The sequence below is a fragment of the Cydia splendana genome, chromosome 1, assembly GCF_910591565.1.
Source record: "Cydia splendana chromosome 1, ilCydSple1.2, whole genome shotgun sequence".
Taxonomy (NCBI): domain Eukaryota; kingdom Metazoa; phylum Arthropoda; class Insecta; order Lepidoptera; family Tortricidae; genus Cydia; species Cydia splendana.
The window spans coordinates 26,686,399-26,706,586 of NC_085960.1; the positions used below are offsets into that span (position 1 = coordinate 26,686,399).

The following is a 20,188-nucleotide window of genomic DNA, read 5'->3' on the forward strand; positions in this document are numbered from 1 at the left end:
TAGCATTACCCGGGCCATCCCATTACCAGGAAACTGGGGCATGATGTCATCTTAAGTGACGTCACAGTCGAGGAATAGAATGGCTAGTGCTAACAAAGGTATTGTCCTACAATTTTAAGTTTGCCTGCGACGTGAAGTCTCATCCAAACAAGCGTAGCGACTAGCGAGCCTTGTATTCGGGAATGGTAGGGGATTTTTCATCACCGGTAGTGATAAATTTGTTATAGGTAGGTACTTATTGTTAGTCAAATTCTTCGTTTTGTATGATAGACGTTTCATAGTGCAGTATTAGTCTGGGGGTAAAACTTTTATTTTTAATCGTGTCAAAAATACGTTTTAATAGTTTTTTAGGTATTTATTGAAGTTTAAAAAAAAACTATTCTCAGTTTTTTCTTTATGAATCGTTAAAAAGTGATTTTATATTATGCTGATATTAATGTCGTAATTTTAAGACCCGTTTTGATGCTGTTTTACCGATGGCAAGTTGGCATTATTCTCTGGGCGGGTTTTAGGGTTTCCTAGTAAAAAACAAGATGTAGTGCATAATTATTTTCCATCGTTTTTTTACGGAAACGTACGAACGCGTTCTTGCTATTTCAGTCAGTCTCGGTACAAAAAGTACTGAGGTTAACTGAAGTAGCATGACTAGGGATTGCAATCCGGTCCGGCGGATCCGGTAATCCGGCCGGATCCGGCACTTTTTAGGAGCTACCGGATCCGGTTAAAATCACAATCAAAATAGAAAAAACGACCGCACACAGCACCCACTGTGCGTTTTAGGTGAGATAGAAGAATAGAATTATTAGAATTAAATCTGTTTATTTCAAAAAAATATTAATAGCATTACAATTTCTTAAACCTAGTTACAATCTTTGATATTTAAGATTTTATTTACTAGGTAGTGTGGGGGACTTAATCCCTAGTCTTAAATTCTAATATTTATTATCATTAACATTATGTATTTATATATGTGTATGTGTATATGTATTATATTTATGTGCTTACTTAACTATTAATTATTCTTGTACTATGGTATTCAGTTCTTTTTTTATTATATACTTAATCTTATTAGGCTTATTAATTCTTTCTAGTAATACTCTATTAGGAAAGTTGTTTAGAATAGTAGGTAAGTATGAATTCCAAACTCTATTGCCATATTCATTATTTGTTTTAGATAAAGGCGACGGATGGAAAAAAGAAGTTAAACAGAATAAAGAACGAATGAAAAAGTCAAGATTTAGTAAAATAAGAAGATATTTAATATGACGATGATTGAGAACAGAAGAGGATTCCCTCTTCTTTCATGTTGGTGGCACGAATTGGCACGATACGACGATTACTTAAATACTTAGAAGTAAAAACCGGACAAGTGCGAGTCGGACTCGCCCACCGAGGGTTCAGTACTTTTTAGTATTTGTTGTTATAGCGGCAACAGAAATACATCATCTGTGAAAATGTCAACTGCCTAGCTATCACGGTTCATGAGATACAGCCTGGTGACAGACGGACGGACAGCGGAGTCTTAGTAATAGGGTCCCGTTTTTATCCTTTGGGTACGGAACCCTAATAATTAAAGGATGGAGATATTGGAGATGTCATGGAAGGCATTTGTAACGACCGGTCTGGCCTAGTGGGTAGTGACCATTCAGTAACCCTGCCTATGAAGCCGATGGTCGTGGGTTTGAATCCCGGTAAGGGCATTTATTTGTGTGATGAACACAGATATTTGTTCCTGACTTATGGGTGTTTTCTATGTATATAAGCATGCATTTATCAATATATTATACGTATATATATATGTCGGACCCTGACACCAGAAAGACGTATTGCAGCGTTATTGTTCATTATTTTAGACGCCTGTATAAAATCGATTAGCAATGTTGAGCTACGTGTTATTTGGTTGTAACAAAATAAATAAAGTTGTGTAGAGAGTAACTCCGTCTATTGGCGCATTGTTGAAATAAAGTTGCGTAGAGAGTAACGCCATCTATTGGCGTGTTGTTGAACTGACATGACAGGTAGAAGGCTTTGGAACGTCGAGAGGTTTCTCTCGAGTGAGCGTAGGCACGAGTTGGCGTTTTTGTCGGTATGTTGGTAGACTGGTCGAGCAGGTTTGCCAACTTGACTGAGGCGGGAGCGGAGAGGCTCCGCCGCTGGTAGTTCTTCTTGATCGGACCGCGCTAGAGATCGGACGTACTCGTTAGCCAACCTCGTGCCTAACTCGCTACGTTCCTGAAGGCTTATACCTGAAGGATTATTCTGATAGCTTATAGAATCCCGCGTTGTTTAACCATTTAGCTAAGTGTTTTATTTCAAGTGTTATTTTGATTTCTTATGTTTCATTAGAAGCTTACTTTTGTGAAATAAAGAAAGGATGTGTTGTGTTGTTTTGAAAAGATTTGTCCCTCTGAGTTTGTTGCCGGTCCCATATAGGGCTAAATTTAATCTTCTCATGTTAGAGGCGTAGGGTTGGAGCCGGCCTAGCTTGACTTGAATAAAGATTTGAACGGTTTCATGTGATCTTTTCATTCTCAATTTAACCAGTCAACATTCTAATAGCAATTAGTTCTTTTCATCATTTAGTTCTGAAATATAGTAGGCACTAGTATGGTTAACGAGTCCGAATGTTTATTTCATTCACTGGTAGGGTAGGTACTGGCTTAGCTGTGAAGTAATACATCGAGATACTACCCCACGCGCCCACCGCCTTTGAGACCATCGGTATTCGATATATATATATACCTATATCGTCGCCTAGTAGTACTACCCAGCTAGCTAGCCCTCATAGTACAAGCTTTGCTTGGTTTATGGCTACGAGTAGGTCGATCTGTATAAAGGGGCCCACTGATTAACAGTCCGCCGGACGGTATCGGCCTGTCAGTTGTTCGGAACTGTCAAAATTTTGTTCTAACTGACAGGCCGATACCGTCCGGCGGACTGTTTAATTCAATATAATAAAATTAATAAATGACTTAGATTTCAAATGTTATTTTTAAATTGAGATTGACAGTGCACTTTTTAATATGTACTTAGTTTTATTTTATTGTTAAAAAGTTATTTCTTATTAATTTCAAATTGTTGTTTTATGAACACATTAAACAGAAAAAATACCCTTTGTTTCTCATATAACGCATTAAATTTGAAAAATATGTCATTAATTAACTTTAATATCCTTATACCTAACCGGATCTCGTCCGGCCGGATCCGGCCGGATTGAAACCAAAATCCGGCCGGATCCGGCCGGATTGAAAATCAATCCGGTTTGCAATCCCTAAGCATGACAAATACCAACGTTTCCGAGAAAATACGATAGAAAACAATTATGCACTATATCTGTAGTTTTATTCACGCTGTCTGTCCGTAAGTATCAGCTCGATTCGGGAAATGAATTAGATTTCTACTAGACTTCAACAAGTTACGATACGGATAATTTAAAGATGTAAGATAGATATGTCAAATTTGACGTTTCCGCGATTCTGGAGGTCCTCTTGAACGATTTCGACAAGTTATGACTTAGATCCAAGTCACATCTAGTCGATATCTAATGTAGTTCTAGTTGATCTCTAAATCGTCTCAAGATCTTGTGATTATCTCGAAATCCGAATAGGTCTGCAAGTCACAGTTGATGTATTTTTTATTAATTATATATATGTACCTGTTTCTGTTTGTCCATATTTAAGAACTACCCTTTTAAAAATAGTTTTTTGTAACCTATGGCCTATTATATAGTCATTTTTATTGCTTATTTGCATAATTTTCACCAGGATAAAGAAAAAATAATGAGTGAATTCAAAGAGGTCCGTATTAATTCGCGACACGTAGCCACCTACGCGTCTGGCAGGAACGTACGTGCCACGTCTACAGGTGAGGCTCGCATCCTACAGTTATTTACAAGCACCTACACACGAAGATGCTGTTTACACTCCACTTGGCAACGCTTACCTAAAATAATGTTTTGTTGCGTCGAGGTTTTGTTTGAAAATAATTTTGTAATAAAATCAGCAGCGCAGAAGGCTCTGCATTCTGCGCTTCACACACCTTACTTATTCAGTAACCAACGCCAGGGACGCGGCGATACGTAGAAGTGAGATGCAGATATCACTACCATGTCTTACGAAGTAACTAATTAATAATCAATGACCATTTCTAACGTAGATACCTATAGCTTCGTCCCCGTCGACTGTTACTTAAGTAACCAAAGCGAAGCGAAGGATTTCAAAATATGAACTTACAATTATAAACATTCCTGAGCAGTATGATATAATTATGTATGATGGGGCAATAATACCTATTTCCTATTTTGCCGATTACTATACTGCGGTATTGCTGATATCAATTATTATTTACAAAAATATTATCTAAGCAGACGAATAGGTAATGAACTTGCTGAACAATAATATGTATTAAAAAAAAACACTTGGTTACATTACATGATGGTACTTATCCCAAATTAACTAGCTAGGTAATTATATATTATTTAAAGTTGGTCAAGCAAATCTTGTCAGTAGAAAAGGCGCAAAATTAAAATTTTCTATGGGACGATAACCCTTCGCGCCTACATTTTTAAATTTGCCGCCTTTTTCTACTGACAAAATGTGCTTGGCCATCTATACATCGTGTGCAAGCATTTGCAAATTATAATATAAAAGCACTAATAGACGAAAGTACGGCGGTAATCACACTGGATGCGATTCGCATGTCGCTCGATGTGCGAGCGGGATGTAGCTATTACGCGCATAGCATTGTCTCGGGCAAACATCTGATCAGTCAGAGCGACGTTCGAATCGCATCCAGTGTGATAACAGTCTATTGGTTTGTGGCCTTGGTCCGGTCTGCATATATCTCTTTCTCGCTCTCACTCATAGCTTCGTCTTTAACGGACGTGCGGCGAACCAAATTCAGCCCATCGAAGTCGGCCTCGGAACGTAGGCGTAGGTATTCTACCAAGGTCCGATTTATTTATTCATTTATTTAATATACATTTGTATTGTCATGACGTCACGTTGGCTTAGTAGGTATGCGGAAAACATTTCACGATATCACTTTATTACACGACTGCCCAAACAAAAAGAGTGTATTGTTTTTTGAACGAATCAAGTGTTTAAATTTAAATAATGTAAAACAAAGACTTGGCTTAAAAGACTTTTGTATCCACACTGTAATTGTTACAAAAAAAAACATCTCTTGCTTGACATTGACAGAAGAGCGTTCAGATTTCAAAGGACAATGAAATGAAAGTACGGAAAAAATTACAATTTTAAATTTAATCAGTTAAATTGACGACAAATTTCTTTTCGGATTTTGAATTAAAACATGAAACTAAAGAAAATAATAATTGAGAAGGTATTACAATAGTTTTGGTTTGTACCTCGTAGCGTAGTTCGGAAATTTATACACTTACGATATATTCGAACGTTCTTAGTACAAAAAAAAAATATTTAAGTGAAATTCACCGAATTGATGGAAATTTGTTGTTTATTTATCCTTCGAATTGTGTCCAGGTTTTAGATTTTTTATTAAAATGTCCTTACCTGACCAACCCCATGTTCAACTTGCGCTTATAGAGGCCTGTCGTGCCTGTCTTGATACAAAAAGCACAAATTATGTTCAACTGAGTAGTGAAGGCGGTGCTTGGAAAGAATTATATCAATCCTGCGTTGATTTATCGGTAAGTCACTATCGCTTAATATTCAAGAAATTAGAATCAATCGTTAGGTTTTATGTTCTTGTTGATTTTATGTTATATGGTCGACATAAAGAAAAAATTACAACATGAATAGATTACCAGTCACAAGTCTAAAGCAGGTAGGTAGGTACCTATTTTTATCAATCCTAGAAAATGCTTCCATTATATTTGCATGCATTTAAAAGCCAGCCTTTATAGGACCTGAATATGTAAGGATACCGGATGGGTTTGGCATATTTTGCTGTAAGAGGTTATATTATGTTCTACCTCAACTGAGCTGCCCGCACAATGCTATGAGACTTCCACTGTGTATATATAATGTCCAGTACGTTATATAGCACATATATTATATTTTATCTACATACCCCAGTTTGAAGCTAAGCTAATATCTACTAAAATGTTATCTATATATCAATATGAAGCGATTCCTAATTCATAATAACAAATGTTATAGATATAGATTACACTCATAGGTACATATTTAACATAACTTTAAGCCATTTAGTTTCTGAATAACAGCGAGCAAGGGATCATGTATCAAGGGTCTGCCTGAAAACCAGCGTTGTAGTTAATACACTGCAACATTATGCTGAGGCAAGCTCCTATTTAACACTCATCAATATTTCACCCTTAGATGTGCAACTCAATTTCTTAGTTTTTAAGTCTTAATTTAAGGTATATCTGTAAAAATGTGTTACACTATCTGTTAACGCTGTCATTTTATGTAATGTTGAATAAAATTGTTCTAAGACGTCAATGTCTAAATGTGACACTTCCTTGAAATAAATTATATACATAAAGAGATTTAGCTTGTTCATTACATATTTACTAATCTTTTTGATTTATTCTTCTTGCAACTGCAAATATTGGACATCGGACATTGGCTCAAATTACTCTTAACATATTTTAATATCACTTTGTATATTAATTCAGTTGAAAAATCATTTATTTACATACAAGATATATACAGTGGACTACTAATCGAAATTAATAAGTGTAAACATATTATTGTAAACATGATTATAAAATTTTAGAATTAATACATATCAGTAGGTAGTCTGATTTGGCATCATTTTATACACCTCTGCAAATTAGGTACAATTTATTTACCCCTAACATCAAAGCAAAAAGCAAGTCTATGTGCCCAGTATGATATCTATAATTGTCCCAATCAGTCTGGAATTGTAATTCTTTATGTACTTTGTACAGGTATCAGTTGACGGTGGCTCACAACTGTTATGTTGCAAGTGTGCAGATCTTGTAAAGCTTTACGCAGAATTCAAAAAGCAGTGCCATAAGTCGGAAGAGTTTTGGTGTTCGCTACTGTCAGATGAAATGGTGAGTTTAATGATATGTTTTTATTGTTTAATAATATTTTGTGAATTTGTAAGGGAGCTTATAAAAATATTGAGCAGAAATATTTAATAGTATTTGTCAGAAATATACTTTCAATTGTGTTACTTAAGTTTACATGTCTTAAGTTGTCATGTTTTTCATATATATTTTTGTCAATTAATTTTTGAACCACTTCCTGGTGTCTGGTATTGAGTTTTTGGCATATTTCTGTAATTCTGATCAGAAGGCATTGATATGCTAACAGAGAGGCATAGACTAGGAATCCTCCAGAGAGGTAATCTGATCATGTAGTTGAGGGTCGCCAAAGAAATTCCTCAATGGAAAAACACAAACACATTGATTGTACTCTCATGGAAAAACTAGATATTTGAAAGACATGAAGACAAAAGAGTGGAAGTACAGTCAGCAATAAAAGTGTGTATCAAAGAAATATTTGTTTACCAAAACTTGTTGTCTTGTTTGAAGATAATTTGCCATTATCCCTATGCTTAACCATCAGTTTAATTTAGGAGATTTCTGTAATATACCTACGTAATTCTAAACAGTCGATTCTGATCATCTTACCATCCACTTAGATGTAGGTTTAGGTTAGGATATACCTGGGGTTCCTTCATAGTTTGCGAAAATTGACTTAAAATATATTTTTTGATAAGCCTGTTACTTTTATGACAAGTATTTAATGCCCTATCGTTTTCTTTGTAGAAGTGTTCTGTAAACAAGATCAACATAAAGGTGGAAAACCATGAAATTCACATTGTTGAAAGTAACAGTTTACATATAGACGGACACACATTCTACTCAGCAATTGATACTAGTAAAAACCATGATGACATTGATTCACTTAAACAAGAGTCTGTCGAAGTATTGGAAGAAAGCATATTTGAAGGAACTGATTCTTTTATACCAGACATTGGCCTCAATGTAATAAAACAGAAAAAATACAAAGATATCAAAAAGAAATTGAAATGCGATAATTGCCAGAGGGAGTACAGTAAGTTTTATTTTATAAAATTAGATAAAGTGGTCATGGCTTAGTTCAAAACTTTGAAGCAATGTTTTTTGTTTTACAGAAAATAAAAGATGGTTACTGAATCATTTAAAAACTTGTGAAAACACAAATAGAACAGCAGTTACTAGAAGTGAAATGTTATATTGCGGTAAGATCTTGTGTTTAATTAAATTGAATGTTTTCGCACGTAACAACACGCAAATGTTATTTACAAAGAAAGCATCGCCCTTCTCACACAAACGCCTTATCATCTTAGCTACTTCCATCTACTTAAAAACTACTTAACAACTCTACAAATCTTAAATTGCGTTTGCGCGTCATTTATACTACTAAAATCGATACGTTAGATAGTTCTATTTTATGGGTATGGAATAGCAAATGTAACAACATATTTAATTACACAAACGGGTCTACCGCGATATAATTTCATTGTTTTTACCGTTTGAGTAATTAAATATGTGTACAAAACGCGAGAGTTTAAAGTATTATACAACAACAACGTTAACCAGTTCATCAGATGTGAACGGTAGAGAGTACGTGATACTTGTTTGACTGCTGTTTTTAAATCGCCCGCTACTATACTGATGTTCGGACATATTTTGATACTCGTAGCGTCGTAGCACCGCCTTCTCGTGAAGCATACCCGTGCCTTTGTCAGTCCGAGGAGGTGATACCGAGTAAGGAAGTATTGCAAGAAAAACGAAAATTAAAATCGTGAATAAAACAATTTCTGTGCGTTATATTAATAAACTAAAAGCAAAGATTGAAGGAGTACTTAAATTTTACACATGAATAAATTCGTCGGCTTACTTACGGCTCGATTCGGAAAATGAATTAGATTTCTACTAGACTTCAACAAGTTACGATACGGATAATTTAAGGATATTTGTAAGATAGATATGTCAAATTTGACGTTTCCGCAATTCTGGAGGTCCTCTTGAACGATTTCGACAAGTTATGACTTAGATATCCAAGTCACATCTAGTCGATATCTAATGTAGATCTAGTTGATCTCTAAATCGTCTCAAGATCTTGTGATTATCTCGAAATCCGAATAGGCCTGTTAGTAACTTGAACACAGCTTGAATCTAAAAGCTCATTTGAGAGACATAGACCGCTAAGTTCTTAGCTAAGTTATAAAACGCCTAATAACAGAATATATGACTACTAACGTTCCAAAACGCTTCAAAGTGTTCCATAAAAGAAATTACCCAGTTTTTTAGCCATCTTAAACGAAGGCGTATTAGCGCCAATTGGCGCTTTGGGGCGCCCTGTTTTCATAATCTCCATAAGCCTCGCAGCCTCGTTTCCGCAAACAGTCTGTGACAACTTTTCAGCCTAGATTTTATCTACGGGCGCCCTTTGTAAGCAATTAACAGTTTAAACCTCATTAGAAAATCCATCGTAAATGGACAATTAAGTATAAGCGAGGCTCCAATGTGTACCTAATACTTTTATAATTACACTCGCGACCCGTCCCGGCTTCGCACGGGTGAACAAATTATACACCTAAACCTTCCTCAAGAATCACCCTATTGATAGGAGAATACCGCATGAAAATCCGTTCAGTGGTTTTTGAGTTTATTACGAACAAATACACTAACAGACAGACACGGCGGGGGACTTTGTTTTATAAGGTGTAGGTATACAGGGTGACCTTAGCCATTGGACAAATCCTGAAATCCCACGTAGGGTTACTTCTCAGAAATGCTCAAACGGTAATATTTTTTTAATTAGAACAATAGATAAAAAAATAAACTTTCAAACAAAAGTTATTTCCAATAATCGACAACAAAAAGAAACATACTGTATTAATCATTGGCAGTGCTTTTGACAATTTGTTTGAAAATGTGCGGCAATGATGACATTTGTCAAAAGTCTGAATCTTATTAATGTCATAAATAAAAAAGATAATTAAAACGGTCAAAGAAGGTTTCATACTATTTATTACCTAAGGAGCTACTTACACATACAGGTTGCTCCAAAGTAAAAAAATCGTAATTTGTTAATTTCTTCGTAACCGCTACACCGATTGTTATGATACTTTGTATACTGGTTCTAATTGTTCTAAATACCCTAATGCATATGTACATTTCGGCCTTGTCCAATGGCTAGGGACAACCTGTATAAGTGATAGGTACTTGGAAAATAATGTTCTGAAAATTTTTAATGCTTTAATATTTTAAGGTCTATGCGAATTTACATCCGATCGGGAGTTAATGAAGCAGCATTTAGATGGCCATGATAACGCCAGTGACATGAATTGCAGAAATTGTGATTTTGTCGGTAAAGATTTCGCGAGTATGGTTTCACATAGGTCAGTATTTTTTTTTGAATCTGTACGTTGAAGATAATTTTACGAGCATTTTCGTCGAAACTCTGAGGCGAATTTTATTTCTTCGCACAGCAAAATTATTTTGCATGTAAGTACCTATACAAATTCTTGGAATTGTTTTTTTCTCCGTTTTTAATAGCTCAAAACCAACATTTTGCAGCATTCTAACTTTTTTTTCAGATATTCGCATCAACCAAAAGATTTAAAGGCCAAAATCTTTTGTCATGTCTGTGACGCAACTATGCGTTCATCTGCTGTTCTTCAGTATCACTACAGGACAGTACATTTAAAAAAGCCAGGGTTAGATTGCACTCTGTGTAAAAAGTCCTTCAAGACGTACAAGTGCTGGCGGGACCACGATCGGTGGCACAGGGTTGATAAATTCATATGTGATATATGTGGAAAAAAGTAAGGAATTTTCATTTTACGGTAATGTATTGTTTGGTGGATATGTCTAACAGTGGTAATTTTAAGTGACAGATGGGTGGTGTTTAGCAAAAATGAGTTATCCCACATCCATTTTGCAATAAAATGTCAACTTTAAGCGTCAATATTTTTAGTTGACATCTTATTGAAAAATTAATGTGGGTTGACACATTATTGCGTATCAGCATCCAGATATGAATTGACCCTTATCAAAACTATCAATTAAACGGTAGGTCTTATCTTCATATAAGAGTTAATTCATAACTCTCAAATATGAGAACATAGAAAAAAAAGATACTATAGAGAATTTTCAATTGAAAGAAATCAACAGTCACTAAGTCTAGATAATATTTTTGTTATCATAAAACAGGCGGATTGGAGGCAGAAGTTTTCATGTTGATTATTAAAGCGCTGGTGGGACTTACAAAACGCAGGTCGTGGGTTCGAACCCCGACTCGTACAGTCGACGCCAAAGATATGTTTACATTTTTCGCCTTATTACAAAGGAATAAGGTGCAAAAGTGTAAAGATATTTTTGACGTCGACTGTACCATGAGTTTCTTGAGTAACGTATACGTGTACATATATAACGTATCTATTGTCTATAGGTACGTACTACGTATACGTTATTGAAGAAATTCATTGAATGCAGAACACATTGCTAAATTTGAAATATATATTGTGTAGCCACCTGGTGCTCCACAATATTCTGAAATTTAGCAGAATCTCAGGAATTCTTACCTCTATCATCTTTATGTCATCTCACAGATCTTTAGGCGTTAATATCTTTACTAAGTATCCATTTTAACCCTTTTGTTATATTCCAGATTTTTATATAGAAATGCAATCGAAGCCCACATGATCGACCATGCCGAGTTCAACAAATACATTTGCGAAACTTGTGGCCGTGGTTTCAAGCGACTCTTCAACTTGAAGGTACGTTGTACCTATTGATTTTTCCGAGGATTATGCCCGCTCCACACTCAAGTCGCGAATCGCGCGTGGAAACATTCAACGAACGTCAACCACGAATACCAAGTCGTTTCGTCATTTGCATGTTGATAACTCGCAAACCCCGAAAAGGGCTCATTTCACCTTCAGGCAACAAGTGGCATAAAATGGTAAACTTAAGTGGTAGCTTTTAATCATTAATTCTTTTTGTTCATTTTGTATAGCTATTTAACTGTAAGTTCTGGCTAACAATTTGTGTCAATAATAGTGGAATAAAAATAACTATACCTCTGCATCCCTTACTTTTAGTGTTATAATACGTACTTGCATAAGAAACACTTAATTTCTTTTTGGTTGCTATCTCTGACTGCACTTCGTTCAACGGTCAACTAATGCTCATCAATAGTACAATACTAACAAACGTAAATACAATGAGGTTGCGTTTTTTGTCACAGAGTTCCTATGGCCACCGCCGGTCTCCATAATTAGATCAACTCGATGGTGCCATAATATTGCATTGTCACCCAACTGACCCTGATTGGACTGAAACGAATAATGGGAAGTGGGTCTAATGTAGCCTGCAAGATTTGATTACAGCCAATGGTAGGATTTTCATTTTAAAATGTAGCTGAAGTGCGATTCAATGGAACCCTCGCGATTCGCAGCACCACGCGGCCGGTCATGCAAAACTGAGAAGCGGACATAAACGCAATCGTTTGGCAATGACAGGGAACAAGAGTCGAATGTCAGTGGAGCATAGGTAGAGATAATCATATAGTGTCTTTTTCTTATGCCGGTACCTACTAAAACACATTTTTTTAAATTCAACTGTACAAGTGAAACTTTTTAAAATAGAGAAATAGTGTAGGAGAGGATATATCGAATCTATCTTATGTTCAACTTCCATGGCGCTGGAAATAATGTATAGGTAGCTTTCTTAGTCTCTCTACGTCATATTTTCCTTCTAATGTAACGAAATGTGCTTATCATGACGCGTTATTAATGTTTCACTCTCAGATCTAATCAAGTCGTCACCTAGAACGTTTCAGTTAAAAAATAACCAAATGATCATATAAAACTCTTTATTTCAGTGCCACGTATCAAATCGTCACATCAAACACGCCCCGGTCAAATGTTCTCACTGTAACAGGACATTTAAATCCGACTTTACTTTACAAAATCACTTAAGATTCGTCAATAAAGAAAAGCCTTATAGCTGTCCAGTTTGCACTAAAGGGTTTCCATCAGAAGTCACCCTGAAGAACCACCTGTTTTGGCATAGCGACGAAAGGCCCTTTAGCTGTGAAATTTGTGGAGCCAAGTATAAAGCTAAAAGCCAGTTAAAAATTCACATGAGGCAGCATACGGGTATAATGCCATTCAAATGCCAATATTGTGACAAAAGTTTTGCCAGTTCAAACCAGTTGAAGGTACACTCCAGTGTCCATACAGGTGTGCGTCGCCATAAGTGCAATTATTGTCACAGGACTTTTCATGGAAGGAAGCTGGTAGAGGCCCATTGCGCCGCGCAACATAAAGACAAACAGACTAAACTAGATGTTATTATTTGATATGTTAATTATTTATGTAAGTACTTAACAGAAATAACATTGGTAAAATTGAAATTGTTTTTCATTAAAAAAAAATCTGCTCTTCAATTATTAAGTAGTCTATTTTACTCGTTTCTGTGTCTAGGTTTTGTCCATGTAACACACAGTCACAGTCCTCACACTCGGGGTACCTTCGCACAGTAGGTACCACTAGTGGCAGTGGTATCGTAGGATACCTACCTATTTTCCTTTGGTGCATAGAAATGTCATAATCAAAACGTATTCTAGGAATAAAATTACTGGCTTGTCTTAGAGTTTAAACCGATTGCATTTCAACTGCTACCTATTCAAAGCCCGGGGTTCGCTTATCTAGGAATTCTTTGTAAATATTATACATACATACCTGTATCTAGTCATAACAATGCGAAAGCTAGGCTGTTCCAGTCACCTATTTAATATGCTTCGCTCAACCGTTCATAACTTTACGTCTAAAACTCACGACGTCCAATTTGCAATAGAAACGTGAAACTTTCCAGATAGTATGCATTCTTCACTCTGATTTCACTGAGAAAAAGCTGTATACGCAGTTTCGTTTGCCCCGCTCCGCTGGGTGGAAAATTTCAATAACCTAATATTTTATGACGGAGACGCTCCAGTTTTGCATACAGTTATTGGTCCATTTTTTACGCATTTCTCCGGTCCTTACGTTTATGCAAGGGAGAAAAAAGCGTAATCCATCAACGTCGGAGGCAGTGTCTCGTTAACATAATGAATTAGTGCCTCTTGATAGGACCATTATAAGCTGGTTACCGCTTCACCCTTGACTTATGGTTGCGGCAAAAACAAACACGTATAAGTACCTACCTAACAGTTGAGTTATTTATTTGAGGTCCGGTAACTTTGAGTGGTCGGGTAACGTTAAACAAACTTAAATAATATCCATGGTCTAATAAAACATGGTCTTCCATTCCCAGAGTGACACGGGCCTACGTCACAATAACATTGCCACTTTATTTCAACATAACATGTTACATGGGTACATTATACCTATGGTTAATAAGTTAAAATATTTCTTTATAATTTTATAATTTTCATTTATATGTATTTTAGCTTAAATTTTACAATAACACGTCATTTTTAATTACTCGTTAGCAATATCTTCCGATTCACGAAAGAAATTTCAGACTTTCGGGTAATTCTGTTTATACTACTGGCAACACAGGATAGCGCTGTGCACATTTGACAATTCGGATCTAGATAACTTCATGCCCTGACCGTCATCCTTGTCGAACGCGTGTTAATTGTTATTTCCTTCTCGCTCAGTGTCAGCAGTCGCAGTGTTTTCCAAACTTTTCACGTCGTAAGCTTGGTAATTAATGTGTAACTGTGAATTAGTTTTTCAAACGTTTGTCTTGTATAGATAAATAAAGTTTAATTTAATACATTAGATTTGTTTTATTTTACTATGTTTCTACATGAATAACTTAAAATTAATGCCGTTAAAATAATTTTCACCGTTGGTTAAAATTCTCCCACATTTCAAAGTTTGAGAACCTGTAAACAGCATGATGACGTAGGCGCTTGTCAGTTAGGTCATACGCGAATCTCGGAATGGAGTACCAGGCGGAGTATACCCATATAACCATTCCAGTCGCAGAATCACAAAGTGGTAACTAAATGTCAGATGTGTCGTAACAGAGTCCACACAATGTGTCTAGAATTGTTTCGAAACAAAGTGTCGTCGCCGTGTCTACACTTTTCCGTAACAAGGTGTCGACACATTTGTGTGCACTTTGCGTGCGGTTTGCGACTAAATCTGACAGCAAATTTGTGACAGCAAATGTCAATATAAAATACCTCTTGAAAACCAAGGTTTGTCAAACTACTATTAGTGTCTCGTGTGCTCGTAATTCTAGTAAGTCATCATGGGCAATGCAAATGATAATAATCGACCGAAACCATATAAACACCCAACACCCGTCAACCTTTTACAGAAAAGTTTTTAAAGAAATGCAATAAGCTACTTAGGTCAGGCAACGAATGCTCCAAAAGTTGTAGAGGGAAATGCTCGGAACACAATTTTTGACTCCGTAACTCGGTTTGACAAGTTAGGAGGTGAACATATCAAAAGTCCCCGGTCGTAGCCCTTGAGCGGGGGGGAGAGAGGGGGCTTTGAAGGTCCCATTTTCCCGTTTTTCGATTATATCTCGGAAACTATGCATCTCAGCGACATGGCCACTTATACAAAATGAAAGTTAATTTAATTTGTTACAAGTTTATTCAGTCAATTTTTTCGATATGTTGAATAGTTTTTGAGATATCCGCTCTTGAAAGTTTATTTAGGGCTCTCAATTTTATCTTGATATATCTATATCAGTGAAGGTGCTAGGCCGTGTTTGGTATCGTTTTCGTTTAAATCTGGGGTGCTGAATCCATTTAAGATATCACATTGACACCATTCCACAAAATAAAAATAAATCTTTTTAGGGTTCCGTACCTCAAAAGGAAAAAACGGAACCCTTATAGGATCACTCGTGCGTCTGTATGTATGTCCGTCTGAATACACAAAATAGTTCTTTACCTATAGATGACAGGAAAACCTATTAGAAATGTGCAGTCAAGCGCGAGTCGGACTTAATGTACGGAACCCTTAATACGCGAGTCCGACTCGCACTTGGCCGGTTTTTTTGAAACTCTTCTTGACGCTTAACCGCTGAACCGATTTCGTTGAAATTTGGTATAGAAATAGTTTGCGTCCCGGAACAGGACATAGGATAGATCTTATAACCAAAATCATCTTTTGAAGGTGTGAAAAGTGGCGTGGAAATTTGTACGGGAAATCAATAACCGCTGAACCGATTTATATGAAATTTGGGATGGTCTACATCTTTGATTTATTTAAAAATGATGAAAAAACATGACTTCAAACCTAAACTTAAACTGTATTAACTTCAAGAAGTCAATTCTTAATTCCCCCTACACCTCATTTCACACCTTTAAAGGATGATTTTTGAGATAACTTATTATATCCTGTCTCGGGACTCAAAATATATGTGTACCAAATTTAAATTAAAACTGTTCAGCAGTTTAAGCGTGAAGAGGAGTTTAAAAGAAAGTATTTTAATAAGTTTATATGTTTTTACTTCGGAATGGTGTCAATGTGATATCTTAACTAAATTTGGTACTGCGAATTTATACGAAAACGATACCAAACATGGCCTCGTAGCTTTACTGTTGTAGAAGTCAAAATAAAATTGAGAGCCCTAAATTCTTATTACTTGGCCAAACTTGTGTAGAAGGAAAAGGTAAAACAAAAGTCTTCGGCAGGAATATAAGACACAAATATATTTTTTTTTTGCGTTACTATTTCATTCATCAAATATAAACATACCTTGATTATACTATTCTAGTGAGATCCTCATAGATAAACAAAAACATTTACTTAAAAAATTACAAGGTCGAAATGTCACGGAACTTGTGAGAGTAATATGTGAAAAATAAAACATCAAACATCAACATTTATTCAGCAAATAGGCCACAAGGGCACTTTTACACATCATCATTGAATTTACATACAAGCAAAAATAATAACATCAACAATTTTATAAAATAAAACTAACAATTCAATCTAACTTATTACAATTACTAAGAGATGTATATGGTCTCTTAATGTCGAATTACATAAAAAATACAGATACAAAACACAAAAAAAAATCTAAAACTTTTATGACAAAAAAAATCTGGACACTATTTAAGAATCACCCAATTGCGTCGAGGAATCATCTGTATTTTTGCTTGTTTCATTACCTCCTCGCTTCTTTTTTGTCATTTGTATTCTGTAGCAATTTGTTAGATCTGAAAATAAAGATAACTTGCGTCGTCACGGATGTCGATTTATAGGTTTTAGGGAGTGCAGAATTCGAAAACGATGATCATTTTATAATCCAAGATGGCGGCTACGTATTTTGTCATAAAAGTGGAATCCAAAATAGTCATCATTTTCGAAATCTGCGCCCCCTAAAACCTATAAAACGATATCCATGACGACTTTTATGACATAGTGCATTGCCGCCATTTTGAAATTGAAAATGTTATCATTTTCGAAATCTGCGCCCCCTAAAACCTATAAAACGACATCCATGACGACTTTTATGACATAGTGCATGGCCGCCATCTTGGAATCCAAAATAGTCATCATTTTCGAAATCTGCGCCCCCTAAAACCTATAAAACGATATCCATGACGACTTTTATGACATAGTGCATTGCCGCCATTTTTAAATTGAAAATGTTATCATTTTCGAAATCTGCGCCCCCCAAAACCTATAAAACGACACCCATGACGACTTTTATGACATAGTGCATGGCCGCCATTTTGGATTCCAAAATGGTCATCATTTTCGAAAGCGGGGCCCCCTAAAACCTATAAAACGACATACATGACGACTTTTATGACATAGTGCATGGCCGCCATCTTGGAATCCAAAATGGTCATCATTTTCGAAATCTGCGCCCCCTAAAACCTATAAAACGACACCCATGACGACTTTTATGACATAGTGCATGGCCGCCATTTGGGAATCCAAAATGGTTATCATTTTCTAAATCTGCGCCCCCCAAAACCTATAAAACGACACCCATGACGACTTTTATGACATAGTGCATGGCCGCCATTTTGGATTTCAAAATGGTCATCATTTTCGAAATCTGCGCCCCCTAAAACCTATAAAACGATATCCATGACGACTTTTATGACATAGTGCATTGCCGCCATTTTGAAATTGAAAATGTTATCATTTTCGAAATCTGCGCCCCCTATCAGAAATCAGAAATCAGAAATATTTATTGTGTAAACTGTGTAGGTACAAGAACTATAACTAAGTACATTTTTTGATGAGTATCAACAGTTTTACCCTTTTCGGGCATACAATTTATTTTATCTTAAACTAAGTTTTTATATTTTATCTTAAACTAAATTTTTATATTTAAACCTTAACTTAATTTTAGTATACATTTAGGTTAATCGTGTTATAAAATTCTTTTAAGTTATAGAAGACTTTGTCTATTAGAAAGTTTTTTAAGACACTTTTAAAAGTATTTCCTTCTAGGCATTTTATTTCGTTAGGCAGATGATTGTAGATATTAATGGCAGATATGAATGTGCTTTTTTTATATATTAAGGTGCTAACTCTTGGAAGTACCATATTATATTTATATTGCGATCTGACATTTTCTTTGCATGAACGCTTTGTGAAATATTGAGGGTGATTTTTTACAAATAGACTTAATTCTAATATATAAATGCCGGTAAGAGTCAAAAAGCGCTTTTCCCTAAATACGTCACGTAGCGATTCATCTGTGTACATTCTAAAAACAGTTTTTAAGCATCTTTTCTGCAATATGAATGTTTTATCAACCTCAACAGAATTGCCCCAAAAAATTACTCCGTACGTAAGTAGTGGGTAGACTGTTCCATAATAAGCATTGATAACTATTTTTTCGGAGCAAGTTTCTGACAAAATGGATAAAGCATAACATCTACTAGAAATCTTTTTATTTATCTTGTTTATGTGTGCCTTCCAATTTAAATGCGTATCTATTTCCACGCCGAGAAAACCTATAAAACGACATCCATGACGACTTTTATGACATAGTGCATGGCCGCCATCTTGGAATCCAAAATAGTCATCATTTTCGAAATCTGCGCCCCCTAAAACCTATAAAACGATATCCATGACGACTTTTATGACATAGTGCATTGCCGCCATTTTTAAATTGAAAATGTTATCATTTTTGAAATCTGCGCCCCCCAAAACCTATAAAACGACACCCATGACGACTTTTATAACATAGTGCATGGCCGCCATTTTGGATTCCAAAATGGTCATCATTTTCTAAATCTGCGCCCCCCAAAACCTATAAAACGACACCCATGACGACTTTTATGACATAGTGCATGGCCGCCATTTTGGAATCCAAAATGGTTATCATTTTCTAAATCTGCGCCCCCCAAAACCTATAAAACGACACCCATGACGACTTTTATGACATAGTGCATGGCCGCCATTTTGGATTTCAAAATGGTCATCATTTTCTAAATCGGGGCCCCCTAAAACCTATAAAACGACATCCATGACGACTTTTATGACACAGTGCATGGCCGCCATTTCGGATTCCAAAATGGTCATTATTTTCGAAATCGGCACTCCCTAAAACCTATATATCGACACCCATCTCGACTTTTATGACAAAGTGTTTTGCTACCATCTGCATGCAAGACATTTCTATTATTTTTACGTACAAAAATGGCCCCCTGTCAACTTTCAATCGAGATTTAATCGATAATTTATTCGATTAATATTCAGATTAATTCAATTTCAATCTATGTTAGGTCGACTAAACTAATCGCGATTAAAATTTTAGAATTAACTTTTTTTATTCCATTAATTAGTCGAATAAACAGTTAATCGATGCCCATCTCTGACCACGGCATTTTTACACTTTTGGAATATCTGAAAACAAATCAACACAAGGAGCCATTTTGCAAATCCAGTAAACATACCAGTAACTTTGTTATTACTTTTGACAGCGCGTGTCATGTGTCAACACAGAGTCGACACAAAGTCGAAACATTGCAACTACTTTGTGACTGCAATATTTCTCAGCCTTAAACCATATTTATACATCATAATTAACAAGTTTCGTAGTATGTAAAGCGTTATTTCTGTTATTTAAGTATAGTATACGCATCGAAGTACTAAAAATGCTTCAAATAATATAGTTATGAACACAGGCACTGAGAAGTAAACAATTTCATTTCCGGCTAAACTAAAACAATGTGGTGGCGCGTTGATTATATTACACTTAGTTTATCAA

At 35.7% G+C, this 20,188-nt stretch overlaps 1 protein-coding gene across 1 annotated transcript; it reads left to right on the top strand.

The window, feature by feature from the left end:
• Positions 1-5,463: 5,463 nt before the first annotated feature.
• Positions 5,464-13,399, top strand: LOC134792398 (zinc finger protein 658B-like). Its single transcript, XM_063763694.1, has 8 exons — positions 5,464-5,668; positions 6,896-7,024; positions 7,745-8,033; positions 8,113-8,199; positions 10,239-10,368; positions 10,567-10,794; positions 11,640-11,748; positions 12,855-13,399. The coding sequence occupies exons 1-8, from the start codon at positions 5,522-5,524 to the stop codon at positions 13,332-13,334; spliced, it is 1,599 nt and encodes a 532-aa protein (XP_063619764.1). The 5' UTR covers positions 5,464-5,521; the 3' UTR covers positions 13,335-13,399.
• Positions 13,400-20,188: the final 6,789 nt, after the last annotated feature.